We start from the raw sequence: 17,656 nt of genomic DNA, 5'->3' as shown, positions 1-17,656 counted from the left end.
CGTGTCCAATGAGGAGCCAGACCCCGGTCGCCTCCGGACTGAGCATTTCCGAGTCCAAGAGGAAAGTGGATCGAGGGCGGCGGGCTTGGCCAATCAGCAGGGGCGACTGGCGTCGTTGGGGGCCGACAGCCAATCAGAAGAGCGCTCGCTCCTCGCCCGGCCCACACTTCCCACCTTTTCCCCCCCAAACTCCGGGGGCGGCGGCCACTGAGCTGGGGTCGCCGGGGCCGCGCCGCCGTCACCGTCCTCTCCTCCTACCCCGGCTGCTGGCGCGGGGCGTCATGGCGAGTTCGGGCAGCGAGGACCCGCGGGGCCCGGAGGAGGAGGAGAGTGTTATGTACTTCGCCTATGGCAGCAACCTGCTGACCGAGCGGATCCACCTCCGGAACCCCTCGGCCGAGTTCTGCTGCGTGGCCCGCCTGCAGGTCAGTGCTCCCCGCCCGGCCCCTGCGACGTGGGGCCCGGGAACACAGCTCCCACCCATGAGAGTGCGGCTCATCTTCACCATGTGTCCTCCTGGGCAGGCCCACCCGCCCTCGCGGTCTGTGCTTGACCCCTGAGCGCTGCCACCCCAGCATCGGTGCCCCAGGCCGCCGTGGCTCCCCTCCTGTCCTATCATGCCCTCCAGCTGCTCCTTCTGCCCAGTTCTGGCTGCCCCTCGTCCACCGACTTAGGGGCATCCTCTCAATCCATTCCGTTGACACCTCGGAGAAGCTTTCTCCCACCCAAGTCAGGGAATCAATTGCCTTCTGTTCTGGGAGGTATCTTTGCTACCTGGTATTGTAAAAAAAAAAAAAAAAAAAAAAAAAAAAAAAAAAAAAAATCCTTTTTCTGTCTTTCCTCACTCATCCCTCACCATCCCTCGAACTTGAGAGGCCCTGGAAGCTGGAACCATGTCTTATTCCTCCTGAAGGGCTGTGCTCAGTTAAGTGGCTGGATGAAACGGAGCCAACCTGGGTAAAAATCATGCTCTTCCGCTCAGTCCATTCATTCCTTTTTCTCCAGCACTTACCTGGAGACACAGAGGTGACTGAGTAGAGCTGGCTGCTTTGAGGACCTTCCAGGCTGTTAGGAGAAACACGCAGACAAATTATGTTACAAAAGCTTTTGGCACGTTGAACTTGACAAACGGCCTCTGCTGTCATCGGGGTTCTTAGTTGCATGTTTTTCCAGCACTTACCTGCAGACACAGAGATGACTGAGCAGAGCTGGCTGCTTTGACCTTCCAGGCTACAGGAGAAGCACGCAGACAGATTACGTTACAAAACCATTTTGCTTGTTGTACTCGACAAGCACGGCCTCTGCTGTCATCATCAGGGTTCTTGGTTGCAAGCAACAGAAAGTGGCTGATTTAAGCAGAAAAGGAATGCACTGAAAGGCTGTTGGAGAGCTTACAGAATGACCAGGAAGTCAGGACCACAAAGCTGACAAAACAGGCAAGCATAAAGGGAGGCATGGCGATGGTAACGCAGCCAGTGCCACGGACAGGAGCAGCCCCGGAGGCCGGGCTGCACCCCTGCTGAACTGGGTAAACGTGGGCACTGCCTCACGCAGCACCAGCGCCATCTGTGCTGGACCCTGCCTGCTGCTGTCACAACACCCCTGCAGATCCTGAAACCCAGATGTGGCCGCCACCACCAGCGTGGAGTGTCTGCTGTCCTTGGGCATAATTCAAAGACTCAGGGGGAGTTGTCCAATTTGGCTAAATCTTGGCCACGTGCCCAAGCAAAGCTGGGAGAACCAACTTCTGGTGTTCAAAGCTTCAAAACTGGGAGTTGGGCTCTGGCACTCTACCCCCCAAGTGCATAAGGTAGGGAGTCCCCCAAATGTGGGAGAGAAGTCAGACACTTGATAGTTCAGATGATGAGAAAAGCTATCAAGAAAATGATCATCCAGTTATAGGTATGGTTAGTCTTAAAATGGAGTTTTACCCTCATCTCAATTTTGCTGTGAACCTAAAATTCCTCTAAAAAAAAAAAAAAGGCTTTTTTTTTTTTTTTTTTTTTAGGAGAAGAGTGTATGACATGGAGACCTGACCTAACCAGAATGTTCAGTAAAGCTCTTCTTGAAAATGTGATTGCTTAAGCCAAGACCTGAATGGTCGGGGGAGGGCAGGAACAAACAGGAGTGGTGTGCACCAAAGACCTCCCTCAGGAGAGAAGCTGGGTCCCCCAGCTGGTGAGGCTGGCGCTGAGTGTGTGAGGGAGACTTGACATGGGGGCTGCCGAGGTAGGGAAGGGCCACCTGTTGCAGGACCACAGGTCAGAGAAGACTGGTTTTATCTTGGGAGCATGAGAAGAGCCACTGTGGAACTTAAGCAAAGGAGAGATCAGGTTTACGTCTTTAATTTACCTCTTCTGGTTGCTGTGGAAAATGGCTTGGAAGGCGTACGGGTGGCAATGGAGGGTGTGGGAGCCCAGTTAAAAAGCTCCATGCTAACGATCATGGCACCGTGAGTGGTAGCAAGGGAGGGTAGATGGGTTTGGGGGATATTTAGGAAATAACAGTCATCATCTGCCCACGGACAGCAGAAACGCCACGTTGGGGTGGGGGTGGGGGAGATATGTCAACAGTGATTGCCTCTGAAGGCAGGAGAGATAATAGGGATGACTAAGGCTGTTGGTGCAATAACAGGGTGGGTGATGGTGGTGTTGGTAAAGAGGAGAATCAGGTTTGGGAGGGGAAATCAAGCTTGATTTGCACGTACTAAATTTGATATGCTGGTTTTACATCCAAGAGAGCAGAACAATATTAATGAACATTTATTAGATACTCGGAATGTGTAGGCTTGCTTTAAGCACTTTTGAAGCCCAGAGAGAGATTTGGGTTGGATTAAAGGTGACTGGAATATTAGATGATATTTGAAGTTATTGGAGGGTTGAGATTGTCTTGAACAAGCTTCTGAATGAACAGAGAAAAGGCCTAAGCTGAACCCTTGGGAACTCCAACATCTAAGACCGGGTAGTCGAGGAGGAGTTGGCAAAGGTAATCGAGATCAAGGAACAACCTGGAGGTCAGGAGAAAGCAAATCAAGACAGGGTGGTGTCAGAAGCTGCTGAGAACTGGGACAAGACGAAGATTGAAAATTGTCTCTTGCCTTTAGCAATAGGCAGCCAGTTCCTAGTGTGGCGGTGACTCCTATCAGATCCTTTGAAGGGACACTTGGTGCTAGAATATCCAGGATACCAGTGGAAGGTACTGGTCACTGAAAACAAACGAACACTTTTTCCTAAAACATCTGAGAAGGTTTTTAAGAAAATAAAGTTGACAAGGATAACATTTAAACCTTAGACTTATTATTGAGCCCGTCCTTGTTCACGTTATCATTAAGGGAACTAATTTCTGGGAAGATGGAATGCAGTCTTCCTAGATCAAACAGCCACGTAAGGATTTTTCACCTTCCCCAGGACTGTGGCCTCTCTGTGAGGAAAGAAGCTAAACTGGAAACCTGGCTCCATTACTTATTAGTCGTGAGACCTTAGGCAAGTTGCCTGATTTTGTAAGCCACAGTTTTTCTTGCTGTGAAATGGGTATAATAAGTTTATTAGGCAAGATACAAATGAGAGTCCATATAAAGCTCACAGCACAGTACGTATATAGAACCCAGTAATTTTCCAGTGTGTTAGTTGCTTTTATGATAATTATAGATATATTAGTAGAGTTTATGAATATTAGATTAGTGCTCATTGTATACAAATTACCCTCAAATGCCAGCTCTCTTAGGGCAAACATCATGATATATACTAGTCAATACTCCTTATGTCCATAAAAATAGAGACTATTATAACCCCTATGTAGCTTACACCAGTTTCAATAATTATATACACTGTCATTGCTTCTAAGTTAAAAATCTATCCGTAAGTAGACTGAAAAGTAATTTTCAAAAATGAAAATAGAGCTGAAACCGGTTTGGCTCAGTGGATAGAGCATCGGTCTGCGGACTGAGGGGTCCCAAGTTCGATTCCAGTCAAGGGCATGTGCGTTGGTTGCAGGTACATCCCCGGTGTGCTGGTCGATGTTTCTCTCATTGATGTTTCTAGCTCTCTATTCCTCTCCCTTCCTCTCTGTGAAAAATCAATAAAATATATATTTTTAAAAATGGAAATAGTTGTTAAGGCATTGGGATTTATGGGATTTTTCTTCCCACTTAAACCTTTTGTTTATGGTAAGATACTGTACCTACTCCGTATACATTTCATTTTTAAAGAAGAATATGAAAAATACATAACAATCCTTGAGATACGGGTTTTTGTTAATCTTTCTATTTCCATAGTTTCTTACACATAGAAGGAACTCAGTTTACATTTTAATTGCATAAAGTTCAACGTAAATCTTTTTTTTTCTTTTTTGAGGAAATTTTGGTTCAAGAGAACATTGATCATGTCCCTTTGGTTTTCTTTGTAGGATTTTAAGCTTGACTTTGGCAATCCCCAAGGCAAAACAAGTGAAACTTGGCATGGAGGGATAGCCACCATTTTTCACAGTCCTGGCGATGAAGTGTGGGGAGTAGTATGGAAAATGAACAAAAGCAATTTAAGTTCTCTGGATAAGTAGGTGGCTTCTAATTCTAAGTTAAATAATTACAAATTCTGAAAGTGGATCATATGCAAGGATGTGTATCTATACGTGTTTTTCAAAACCATATACGTACTACAGACGGACGTATTCTTTATACTTTAGAGTTAAATAAAAGGTATAATGTGCATTTCCTAAAAGGAAAAGCCTTGAGGGTCACGCTTTCTGATTGAGATTTGGGGGTGACATGTGTAATCTCTTCTGTAAAAGATGGAAATCCTTATTTGCATCCTGTTGTCTTACATAAATCTTCTTAGTGTCATATGGTAAAAAAGCATGAAGATTTTTAAAATTGTTACATATATTTTATTTATTTATTTATTTTTTTAATTGTTACATATATTGATTGATTTCCGAAGTAGTAGTTGTAGAGCCAGTTTTAAAAAACTAATTCTTTATGGTGGCAGTTGAATCAGTAAAAAGAAATAATAATTTGTAAAAACCTTTAACATACTAGGAATGCTTTGATACTTGAAGAGTCTCTGTGAGTGGTGAGGCAGAGCATTTAGTACAGAGGAAGTTGGCAGAAATGAGTAGGATTTGCAAAGAGCAGATTATCTGACACGTGTGGTGTTTCACTCACCTATGAGCGAGGAAGCCACGGACTCTGCTCTGCTCGGGCTGGATTCCCGCCTGCTCTCAGAACACAGTCCACTTTCTGTAGCCTAGAGACCCATGTCTCCAAAATATACAGATGAAATAGCTGCACTGAAGCATGTTTTTACATAAAACAAGTACAGAGATCTGTTAGAAGTATAACAAATAATAGTAACCTAGGGTTTTCTAATTGAAATGCTAAGTTTACTTTGGATGCAGTAGTATTATAATATGTTCTACTATATCCCAAAATATAGAGGGAGCAAATACATCCATAGGTAGCTAAATTCTTAATCCAGTAAACTAGTTTGGTTAAGTCAAGTATGATTAAAACTCAGCTGTTCTGGTTTCAGACAAGAAGGGGTTAATAGTGGAACATATGCCCCAATGGAAGTTAATGTTTACACTCAAGAAGGAAAAAAAATAACCTGTCGAAGTTACCAGATGAAAAATTATGAGAGTGCTCCCCCTTCGCCCCAGTATAAAAAGGTAAGCTACTTATTAAGATTTTTGGGGATTTCTCTTAATTTTCACTGAACTAATCTAAAGAATATCTTGGTTTTTAAAAGCTTTATGTATTTTAAATTCTACATGAACAATTCATTTTAATAAAAAAAATTAAATAAAAAAATGATAGTTATTTACCTGAAATATAATGTTCAGATTTATTTGTAACAATAACACTATATTCCAAAAACTTTATTTTAAAACGCTGATAGAAATATATATGAGTCATGATTCTAGACATGTATTTCCTTCCTACATGCGGGCTTTTGTAATCAATTTTCTCTCCACAAAACATGAACACCAATATGCATTGGGAAAAATATATAAAATATTGGGGGCGGGGGGGAGGTGGGTAGAGACCTCCACATCCCTTATCAGAAACCCCAAGTTAGGAATTGCTAGCAGGCACAGTCAGGAATGGCACCCAGAGGGGTGACCCAGTTCCGGGCCAGCTCTGGAATTTTCCAGAAAGAACCTAGCGGATCAGCCTGCTGTGGGTCTGAAAAGTACCACCGAACACGGTGGCCCTTGACTCCCTCGTGTCTAATTCATCAGTGGACTAGACTCTGGGATTCAACAAAAACTGCTCCCTATAAACTTTAATTTTTTTAAAGAATAATGTTTTTTCTTGAAAGATTATGCATAGTCTATAAATAAGGTTTTTGTCTTAATATAAAAATTCTTTGTCATACTATGTTTAGAGTTGATATTCCATGAGGACCTAGCAGGTGACTTTGGAAATTCCCAACATTCCTCCTTACTGTGAAAGAAGGGTCCGTATCTCCATTTTGTTCTAGAATTGTTTGTTCTAAAGTTACTCTAAAATCATCTGAAAGCTAATATTTCATGCTTTGACACTGCAAATAAAGCTGTGGTATACTAAGTTAAATACTAAAAGAGTTGTTTTTGTTTATTTTTACTATTCTAGGTCATTTGCATGGGCGCCAAAGAGAATGGTTTGCCCCTGGAGTATCAAAAGAAGTTAAATGCGATAGAGCCCAATGACTACAGAGGAAAGGTCTCGGAAGAAATTGAAGACATTATCAAAAGCAAGGAAACAAAAACTCATTAGGACATAATAGACTCTACCTCTGGCTATTTTCTCTATGTGCTCATTTACTGTATTTTTAACCTTTGGAACAGGGAGCTGGGGTATCTCTACGTTTAATATATTTTCAACACTGCTCCGAAGGGATATCTCAGTTGAGCGGTTCCTTGTTTTTGGACTATGGAAAGAAACCGGGTTAGGAATTCATGGTAAATGGATGTGGGTCTTTCTGTGAACACTTTTCTGTGAAATTATTTTCTTGAGTTGATCTGAAGTGTATTCTTGCTCTGTGACAGAGGATAGATCTGCAACTTAATGATGGTGCTGGTGAATCGCTCTGCTCTGGAAATCTTTTATCAGCTTAATAAGAGCAAGCAAGCTGCAGAGACAGTTGATAATAAAAAAAAAAGTTTAAATTTAAAAACTGGCATACTCTTCCTCAAGGACTATCTGTATGTGTGGTTTATCCTGCATTCCCCACTAAAGTACCACATTTCATTTTGTTAGATTCCAATCATCACACATAATGGGTCTGCCCTTGGCCATATGCAGTGTATGCAGTTAGAGGATTACTGCACAGACTCGGGAACCAGACACCACTCTCTAGCTGGGAGACTTTGGGTTATTTGACTCTCTGCCTCGGTTTCCTCGCCTGTAGACTGAGGACAGCTGAAACACTTAGGTCTTAGGATTGTTTTGAGGAGTAAGTATATGTAATGCACTTAGAATAGAACCTGGCATATAGTAAGTATTAGCATCATGCTTGTTCTTATTGAAGAATTAAGCTCGTACAAGGCCGCCCTTGGAATGGGATTTTAAAGCAGAAGAAGCAAGATCAGAAGGAAAAATGTTTTCTGGAAGTTACAATTCTTGGCTTAGAAAGAAATGATCACCTTCTTAACACTTACTAGCTGAATAAGTGGAGAAAAGAAGAGTCATGAATAGAGCAATCCTGGTTATAAAAAGCTATCCTCTGTCTCAGAAATGTAGGGAGCTGGACCTCCAAACAGGTTCCTGGAATGTGAGTGAACTAGCTGCAGGAGCATCGCACAAAGATTCGGTGTGTTCTGCTGGGAAAAATGACCACAGGACTTTCCAGCCACAGCTGTGATTCTACAGTGACACTGAGCCAGAGCCTGCTGGTTAGACCACGTTTCGTAGCTGTTACACCTCACCAGTTTCAAGCATACCCTCCAGTAGTCTGGTTTCCTCCAGTTCTCAACTCCTCCAAAGAAGACCAAGTTTGCTAATACAATTATGGTAATAACAGTGAGCAAAGCTCAATTTTGCTTAGATACTAAAAATCTAATATTCCAATGATCTAGCTCACCTAAAATTATAACTTTTTAAGTAAGAATTTAAAACACTAGCAAAATATATATATGGTGACTTTGACTTCTGGGAAGATAGAGTAGACATACTCTTCCCTAATCCTTTAGTTACCTACCACTAAAATCCCTGAACATTCTATGTACAGCAAGACTGAAAGCTGGAGAGAAGGCGGACTAGCCAGGGACCTCAGGACCCAAGGCATGACGTGATACTGAATTCCCTGGGTTTTCTTTTGCTTCACACATCTCACTGAGGCTTGTAGCTGAAAAAGCCAGTAACCCAAAAGCACTGAAGAACACAAAAAATAATAGATAACAGTAATAATAAAGCCTGCTGTGTCTAGCAAAATGAGTAGAAAACAATCTATCAAGACAAAACTTTTAGAGAATAAATGCTTTACTCCAACCAAACCACAGAAAAATTGTGGACTCCTTGACTTGTAGCCAGCAAAGGTCAAGAGGGAATCTAGATTTCTACCCTCACCAGGCTGTAACAAGGTACCCTGACCAGTCCCTGGCCACCACTAACAGGGTAGTGACAGAAAAGGCAGAGTAGAGAGCCACCAGCAGAAATGAGCCCCACCTCCCACACCTCCTCCCCATAATGACTTCTTTAACATCGTGCTGGAAGTTCTAACCAGTGTAATAAGGCAAGAAAAGAAAATGGAAGGCATACAGATTGGAAAGCAATAAATGAAACAGTCCTGATATATAGATGACATGACTGCCGATGTAGGAAATCCCTAAGAATCTACCAAAAGCATCTCTTAGTGTTGAATGGAGCAGAGACCACCCAAGAGGCAGAGACCCCTACCCGGGAAACAACTCCAAATAGCCAATTGCGGAGTCAAATAACAAATTTTATTACAGATTCGAATCTGGGCTGCCGCCGCCAGGATGGAGCAGGCAAAAAAAAACAGCAGCCAGCAATTACAAATCCAGCTTTTTATGCACATTTCAAAAAGGGGGGTGGAGGTCGTTTCTATGGTTGCATGCATCGGCCAGATGGCCTAAGCTCCCTTCTTGGTTTGTCCTGTTCTTTTAGCCTTGACTAACCCAGCCTGCTGATTTGGCCTTCAGCCTTAACTACCCCAGACTGTTGATTTGGCCTTCAGGTCCAGGAGGGGTTAGTAGCAACTTTCTACCCTCCAGGCAAGGTCAGTTATTTTCCATTCCTCATTAGAACCAATAAATGAGTTCAAGGTCACACACAGCATAAAAGATAAATATACAAACATCAATGGCTATTTCATATAAAAGGAATCATTCAATATGTGACATTTTGGTGTGTGGCTTCTTTCACTTAACATAATGTCCTTGAGGTCCACCAACATGTAACATAAATCAGCACTTTAAAAAAATATATTTTTTAATTGATTTCCGAGAGGAAGGGAAAGGGAGAGAAACATCAATGATGAGGGAGAATCATTGATTGGCTGCCTCCTGTATGCCCCACACTGGGGATCAATTCTGCAACCTAGGCTCATGTCCTGACCAGGAATCAAACTGCAGCCTCTACTGAGCCACACTGGCCAGGCAAAACTTCATTCTTTTTTATGGTGTTACTATATTCTATTGTATGAGTATACCACAATTTATCTATTAAACTATTGGTCACTCATACATTTATAGGTGGGAATATAAAATGGTACAGCTACTCTGGAAAATAGTTTGACAGTTTAAGAAACTAAACATGTAACTACTCAGTTGGACTCCTGAGTATTTTCATTCCTAGAGAAATGAAAACTTACGTTCACATATAAACCTGTACATGAATGTCTACAGCAACTTTATTCAAAATAGCCAAAAACTGGAAATCACCTAGACGTCCTTCGACATGTGAACAGTTAAGCTATCTGTGTGGTAATATTGTGAAATACTACTCACTCACTAGTAAAAGGGGAAGTACTATTGACCCATGCAATGACCTGGATGAATCACCAGAGAATTACGCTGAGTAAATAAATAAAAAAATCCCCAAGTGTTACATACTGTATGCTTCCATTTACATAACCTCTTGAAATGACAAGTTATAGAAATAGAGAACAGATTAGTGGTTGCCAGTGGTTAAAGAGGGATGGTGTGGTATAAAAGGACAACATGAGGGATCTTTGTAGTGATGGAAATATTCTGTATCCTAACTGTGTCAATGCCTAATATCCTGGATGTGATATTGCACGATGTTACCAGTAAGAGTACATGCATGGATCTTAGCATTATTTCTGAAAGCTACATTGCAAATTTATAATTATCTCAAAGTTTAATGAAAAGCAAAAATTAACTACATATGCATCTTTTAGAAAGTGATGGAATCAGCAAAGAACAGGAGCCTTAAAAATGACCAAGACGTTCCCAGGTTTCAGCACCAAAAAAAAAGACCAAGAAACCCTAACTGATTTGGCTCAGAGGATAAAGCATTGGCCTGTGGACTGAAGGGTCTCAGGTTCGATTCTGATCAAGGGCATGCACCTTGGTTGCGGGCACATCCCCAGTGGGAGGTGTGCAGGAGACAGCTGATTGGTGTTTCTCTCTCATCGATGTTTCTAACTATCCCTTTTTCTTCCTCTCTGTAAAAAATTAATATATATATATATTTTTTTAAATGATCAAGAAAACTAGAGAAATAGGATCAAAGACTCTTAGAAAGCAAATGTATTATTGTTGAAATTAAATATTCAAATGAATGGTATATTGATTTCCTATTGCTGCTGTAACAAGTTGCCACAAATTTAGTGACTTGACACAAAACAAATTTATTATCTCCTGGAGGTCAGAAGTCTAAAAGGGTCTCCCTAGGGCTAAAATCAAAGTGCCCGCAGGACAGCGCCTCTTCTGGAGGATCTGTGAGAGAATCTGTTTCCTCTACTTTCCCAGCTTCCAGAAGCCACACTCATCCCGTGGCTCACAGCCCCATTCCGCCTCATCCAAGCCAGCAGCATCAGGCCACGTCCTGCTCTGGCTGCCATCTCTGGTTCTTCTGTCTCCCTCTTCCTCTTATAAGAGTGTAGGGAGCAGCTATCGGGTTAAGCCTCAGACTGGCCTGTTGGCAAACCCACAAACAAGTCCCAGTTTAGAGGGCACAGCCCACTTAGCATAATTATGACACTCCCTAAATCCTTCCCGAGGAGCTAATGGGCTGTGGGAGGTGCAGCAAGTGCTGCCAAAACAAGTGAAACTCCTAAGAACACTGTAACTATGGTGACCACTACTTTGTTTATTTACCTCTGACTATAAAATAAAGCATCATCTTGCCTTCTGGATCTTTTCTCTGTGGCCTCATCCAGGCACAGGAGATCCACCTAGATCCAGCTTATTCTCTTCTGTCTTTTCCACATCCTTCGCCAACCACCCTTCCGCCCCCCCCCCCCCCCCCCCCCACACACACACACACAGTCAGGCTTACCGAACCCTTGGCTGTGCTGGCAGAGCTTGTAAGAGCTTTGTGATTACATCTGGCCCACGTACACACAATCCATGGTCAACTTCCGTCTCAAAGTCAGCCGATTAGCACCCTTCATCCCACCTGCTACCTTACTTCTCTGGTCCCAGGTCTAGGAGGTGGGTGGACCTCATGGAGGAGGTGCAGGGACTGGTCTGCCTATCCCAGACAGGTTAAACAGCAGGTGCAAATAGTTACAGAATCATTAATGCATGGAAAAAACAGAACGGGAGAATTCACTCAGAATGCAATAAAACAGGATATGGAAAAAGAAAATGAGAATGAAAAGACAGGGAAAACAAAATGCAGAGTCGTAGAGGCTCACCCGAGGGTAAACTGGCGGAATTAGTATCGTTAGCATCTTTTTAGTGCCTAGAAGTTTGCACAATGCATCACATCAATTCCACTTTTTGCCAAGTTTCACTTCTGAGTCAGGAACATTCTTTCCGGGAAGGCAGCCTCTGCCGGGAATGTCAGTATTCAAGAGCCTGTGCGCCCGCCCGGGACTGAAGGCGTTTTTGTGTGAATAAGCGACAATTGTTTTACAGCCTAATGTAGGCTTCCCCCGTTTCAAAGGTTTACAATATTTTTATGGGGACATTTATTATGTTAAGGGTTCCTTTACAACTCATTACAGCAGAAACGTGCGGAACATAAAATGCACACCGCCTGGAGCCGATGTACGGACTGGGAGAAGAAGCTTAGACTTAAAAAAGTGTACCTCCACGCGTGTGCTCGGCCTTGAACAAGGTGGATGGCTCTGAGCTCGGAGCCCTGGGAGAGCTCGTGGGGACGAGGGCCCGGGGTGGATGGCGGAGGAAAGGGCTGGCCCGGGGTGGATGGCGGAGGAAAGGGCTGGCCCGGGGTGGATGGCGGAGGAAAGGGCTGGCCCGGGGTGGATGGCGGAGGAAAGGGCTGGCCCGGGGTGGTGCGCGGAGGATGCGGCGTGCAGATGGGGTTGTAGACGCGTGCACTTTCTCCAATGTCACCCCACTAATTCAGCTGGGGAAAGGAAAAAAAGAGTTTCACTGCCGTGCCCGGGCGTTGCCTCTCGCTGCAGCTACTGTGTTGGCACTTTTAGGGTGACGGGTCCGGGCTCTGGCCTCGGCCCCGCTGGAGCGACAGTTCCCTGCCCCCCTCCCCGCCGGGCGGACGCTCGGGGCCGCCCCTCGCCCCTGCGCGGCCGGACCGCCGGCTCCGCTGGGACCGCCCAGGGGCCGCCCGAGGCCGCCGTCTGCGCTCCCGCCTCCCGCCCCCGCCCCCGCCCGCAGGCCCGCCCCCGCCCCCGCCCGGCCCCCGCCCGGCCCGGCGCAGCCTCCGCGGCCTCCCCCACTTCCCGTCCTGCGGCCGGCGGACCCGCCCGCTCCCCTCCGCGCCCCGCTCCTCCGCAGACCTGGCGGCCACGTAAGTCCCAGCGCCGGGCGGGGAGAACGCAGCGCGGCTCCGGGTCCGGGGCGGCGGGTCCCGCGTGCGGGGAGCGTGCGGGGTGCGGAGGGAGAATCGCAGAGCGGCTCCGGGGTCCGGGGCGCTGGGCGGAGACGCCGGGAGCGGGGGGGTGCGGGGGAGGTCCGGGGGCTTGAACTTGAGCCTCCGCGGCGTGCTGAGTCCCGCGGCGGTCGGGCCGGGGCTGCTCGGCCTTGCTGCACCTTAGGATCTCAGGGGCTTTGAACACCCAGATGCCCGGGCCGCACCCAGACCAGTCCCATCAGCGCCCCTGGGCGTGAGACCAGCTCGGCATCGCGGAAACTCTCTGGCGATTCCAACGCTCAGCCGGGCAGCGGGCTCCCCTCCGGCCCCGGCGTGGGAAAGGAGGGGTGTGTCCGAAAGAGCCCCGGCAGGTCAGCCTTGGGCATTTTGTGAAAAACAGGAGGCATGCGGGTTACCTTGCGGGCTCGGCTCTGCATTCTGGGAAATGCCTCAGTTGCTGGCATTTCACCTTTAGCTGGGGGAAACCAGGAAACCCGTGGCCCGACGACTTCTAGGTTTCCTGCTGTAAGGATGAAGCTTGCCACAGGTCGGTCCGGCTAAAATACACCTAAGACTTACCATGTTCAGGGAACCATAGTCTACCGTGGGTTTTAGGAGCGCACAGGATGGACCCGCCTCACCCTGGGGTAGATGCTGGGGGCAGAGAGCTGTGATCCCCCCAAGCAGGTCCCCCCCACCCCCCTCCCGACCGGAGACAGGCTTCTGCCGAATATGCAGGGCAGATAAGAAAGGTGGATTGAAAACAAACCACACCTGAGACCTAGGAGAAGCGTGGACTTGCAACGGGTCTGAGGAGTAGGTTTTGTTTTTGTGGAAAGGAGAGAAAGAAGTTCAAGCTTTGGAGCCCATCCCATGGGACCCCCAATTCAGAATCTGTCACGTGTGGCCGCTGTCCAAGGGCAAGTTATCTGACTCTCAGAGCCCCCGTTTTCTTACCCGAACAGCGGGGGTTAACACTGCAGCTGTCCTGGCGCGTCTATAGTTAAATGAGAAAATGAGTATCAAATGCCCCAGCAGGTGGCACATGGCGGGCACGCTGTCTCAGGCACAGCCGCGGCGGCTTGTGTTTGGCAATTATCTAGTTCAGCCAGAGGAGGGCAAGTGTTTGTCAAAAATCATCTCCTTCTAAACACTGCTCCCCTGCTCTCCTCCTCCCTGCCCGGAGGAGGAACCTGGGTCTGGGTGCTTTGAGGTCTGGACTCTCAGACTGCTTCCCGCCAAGAGGACTTATTTTTTTAAAAAAATATATTTTATTGATTTTTTTTTTACCGAGAGGAAGAGAAAGGGATAGAGAGTTAGAAACATCGATGAGAGAGAATCATCGATCAGCTGCCTCTTGCACACCCCCCACTGGGAATGTGCCTGCAACCAAGGTACATGCTCTTGATGGGAATCGAACCCAGGACCTTTTAGTCCACAGGCCAACGCTCTATCCACTGAGTCAAACCAGTTTAGGCAAGAGGATTTATTCATGGCTCTGGAATACAGTTTTACTCCTTGTGTTAGGAATGAGTTTTTTGATGAAAGAAACTGGCCCTTCCTCTGGAGACTTCTCTGCCCCATACCACATACATCAATAAAATGGCTCCCGAGAGAGCGGAGCCAGCAGTCTGCGGGGTCTCGGAATTGCTGGCAGCTTCCTTAGGCCACACCTGTTTTGCTCCTGGCTCTGGCTCTGGGCCTAGGAACAATGAATTCTGGGAAGACCAAAAACAGTCAGGAATTTGAGGAGGAGGGGACCCACATCCTATAATTGTCAATGACGGCATTCCAGCTGAATATTTCACCCTGGTACCACTCCATATGTCATCCGCGGTCACTTGGGTAGTAACAACAGCCCTGTTAAGTCATTAGAAATACAGTGATGTACTATAGGTGTAAGGCCAAGTGTTTTTACAGTATATGTGCAAGCATGATTTTCAATTGAAGGAGAATATCAAATTCTTGTCCCTTTTTATCCAAATAAATGAGCTCAATATTTCTTCAAAATCTAAGGCAAAAGTCTGGGATTTGAGGTTTAAGATACCAGTTTCCTTATGATTCTTCTTTTTTGGGGGGGATTTTAGGCAAGATGAAATTAGAAAAACTAAGATTTTTATCTGTACGAAACTTGAGTCCTGCAGAAGCTATACGTATTTTGCAGGCTTCTGGAAGTCCTGTTTTCTTTTATCTTCTGGGCACAGTCAGTTGTGTCTCACACCTAGGGCCTCCTTTCATCCACTTGTAGATTCTGAACTGCTTTGGAGGAAAACTCTTTGGCACATCAAATGCTCGCTGAGGGCACGTGTTTTCCCCAAACCTGACTCTTGTACTGAAAAGTGAGTAGTCACTGGCATTTCCATTAATTGATGGTTTTTATGCAGTGCGAGGAAGCAAGACTTCCTGGCTTGAATTCTTACTCTTGTGTTTCACTCAGGACTGCCCCAGATCAGATTGGGCCGAGATTACAGTGCAGAGTCAGCCAAGGCAGACTTGCTGCCACCCCCTCTTTTGCTGTCCTCCATCCTCTGGAGCCAGGGAGCAGCCGGGTGGGGGATGCTATCACTCTGAGGGAGGCCTGGCCCTCAGATGGGGCAGAGTGACCGGGCCAGAAATGTGCTTCCTTAGCGTCGGCAAGGCTGTTTTGTGTTACACGCCATTAAAATCAATAGGATATCTCTAGTAAACGGAGTAGGCTGCCAGTTTGAAATTTGTTTTCCTAAATAGTCATGTTCCTATCCTATATAATAAAAGTCTAATATGCTAAGTGTCCGGTCAACCGTTGGCTGTTCAGCCAATCAAAGCATAATATGCTAATAATGTGCTAAGGTGCTCAACTGCTCACTATGACTTGCACTGACCACTAGGGGGCAGAAGTTGACAGATTAACCAGTTGCTATGACATGCACTGACCACCAGTGGGGCAGACACTCCGATCAGTAGGTTAGCTTGCAGCTGGGGTCCAGCCAATCGGGACTGAGTAAGATGGGCCGGACACGCCCTGGAGCTGGCCCCTTGATCCCTCTCCAGCTGGCCAACCTCACATGTCCCTCCCTGGCCCGATCTTGCACCAATGGGGTCCCTCCACCTGGCCTGTGCCCTCCCACAATCCGGGACCCCTTGGGGATGTCAGAGAGCTGGTTTCTACCCGATCCAGCAGGCCAGGCAGAGGGACCCCCACTGGTGCACAAATTTGTGCACCAGGCCTCCAGTAAGTTATAGAAAACTGTAGTTTAAAGAGCTAAGGTAGGTCAGCATGAAGGCCCCTGTAATTGCAAAGAGAGCACCCGGTTAGCACCAGGCTTTGGTCGGTTAATGTTTTAATAAAAGATGAAGTTGCCACTGTGATACCTTTGTTTTGGGATGCAGAACGAGGTATCACAGTGTTCGCACCACCATACAGGTTGGGGCGGTAAAGATGTAGAGACTGAGGTATTTTCAGTAGAGCCACGGGTAACTGGGTAGGGCAGCCACATATTGCTGAGGGAAATCCTTCCAGGGAAGATCTGTGAGCAGATGATGATTCACTTGAGAAAAATATTTGTTCTAATTCCCAAAAGATAAAAGTCTAGTGGTTCAGAACTTTGTGTGATTTGTTTCAACCCACTTCCCAATTGCTTATCTCGGCTCCTCAACCCAAACTTTCAGAAGGAACTGGATGGGAAACTAGGCTTTTACGGCCGGAGAGCTTAACTCGTTACAGCCTAGGACAACAGATGGTCCCTTGATGGAGAGGGCCATCCCTGGACTTTGTTTAACAAGGCTAGGGTCTCACATGTAATGTCAATTCAGGCACATTGATGATTTCAGGTGGAGATAAAAGATCGATAACAAAATACCAGACAGGCAGGCCTTTAGTGGGAGAAACCATGGGTTTCGGTGTCAGCACTGGGACCCGGCCCCTGCTTTATTTCCTGAATTACCATGTGACCTCAGCCAACATATTGAACTGTTCCAATCCTTTGTCCTCCTTGTAAAAACAGTTATAATTCTTTCCTTAGAGCAGTTTTGAGCAGTTAATGAAATAATTGATGTAAAGTGTTTAGCACACCAAGTGGCTTTCAAGTAAATGGTGCTTATCCTATATAATAAACAGCTAATATGCAAATGGTCATCACGCCTTCGCGCCCTCACGCCTAGGTGCTAGGGCCGGGGACCTGAGGCTGCGCCCCCTGCCTTGCAGGGATTGACCGAGGTGGGGCTGGCCGGGTCTGGGTCTCGAGTGATTTCAAGGTGCACGTGGGTGGGTGGGGACTTGACTCTGGGTCCCGTGGTGCGTCCCAGACTCTGACAGGAGGGAGATTTTCATATATGTTTTACTAATTTTCTTTCATCACTGACACTTCTATTATAAAGGGCAAATAGCAGTATTAAAATATTTCCTCTAATTATTTCCCTTTTAATGTGCATGAATTTCGTGCACCGGGCCACTAGTCATGTTAATAATGGTTATGATGACTCCTTTGGTTCCAGGGCTCGTCTTGTCATCTCCTAGTTGTGTTGCTTTAAATAAGGTACTTAATCCTCATGAGCCCCGGGTTACATCTGTCAAATGGGGCTGACTCTACCTGTGTGGAAGGTTGGTGTGAGGCTTGGAAGGAATTAAATGACGATGCAGCTGATCTGGTTGGTAGACCCTGGATAATAACGGCCAACACTTACACAACTTAATGTGTACAACATCTCCAAAGG

General features: G+C 46.1%; 2 protein-coding genes and 1 long non-coding RNA gene across 6 annotated transcripts in view; 2 read left to right on the top strand and 1 right to left on the bottom strand.

The window, feature by feature from the left end:
• Positions 1-8: 8 nt before the first annotated feature.
• On the top strand, positions 9-7,151 carry GGCT (gamma-glutamylcyclotransferase; the record flags this gene model as incomplete). 2 transcript variants are annotated; one of them, XM_084896913.1, is made up of 4 exons in its annotated part: positions 9-425; positions 4,405-4,550; positions 5,526-5,661; positions 6,608-7,151. In XM_084896913.1, the coding sequence occupies 4 exons, from the start codon at positions 9-11 to the stop codon at positions 6,749-6,751; spliced, it is 843 nt and encodes a 280-aa protein (XP_084753039.1). In that variant the 3' UTR covers positions 6,752-7,151. The 2 variants fall into 2 exon arrangements, with proteins under 2 accessions (XP_084753039.1, XP_084753040.1); XM_084896914.1 differs by lacking the exon at positions 5,526-5,661.
• On the bottom strand, positions 799-13,037 carry LOC311629097. The gene is made up of 3 exons (XR_014796144.1): positions 12,891-13,037; positions 12,219-12,499; positions 799-1,065 (listed from the first exon to the last, which is right to left on the bottom strand). It is a non-coding gene; the product is annotated as an uncharacterized lncRNA (long non-coding RNA).
• Positions 12,776-17,656, top strand: part of NOD1 (nucleotide binding oligomerization domain containing 1) — a 33,800-nt gene continuing 28,919 nt past the window's right edge. For all 3 annotated transcript variants that reach the window (XR_014796132.1, XR_014796133.1, XM_084896843.1), the window contains exon 1: positions 12,776-12,901. The gene's annotated coding sequence lies outside the window, so the exon portion shown is untranslated. The remainder of the gene's footprint in view (positions 12,902-17,656) is intronic.

This window comes from Pipistrellus hanaki, assembly GCF_964339955.1.
Source record: "Pipistrellus hanaki genome assembly, chromosome: 10".
NCBI classification, from domain to species: domain Eukaryota; kingdom Metazoa; phylum Chordata; class Mammalia; order Chiroptera; family Vespertilionidae; genus Pipistrellus; species Pipistrellus hanaki.
This window is presented reverse-complemented; position numbering and strand designations above follow the sequence as displayed.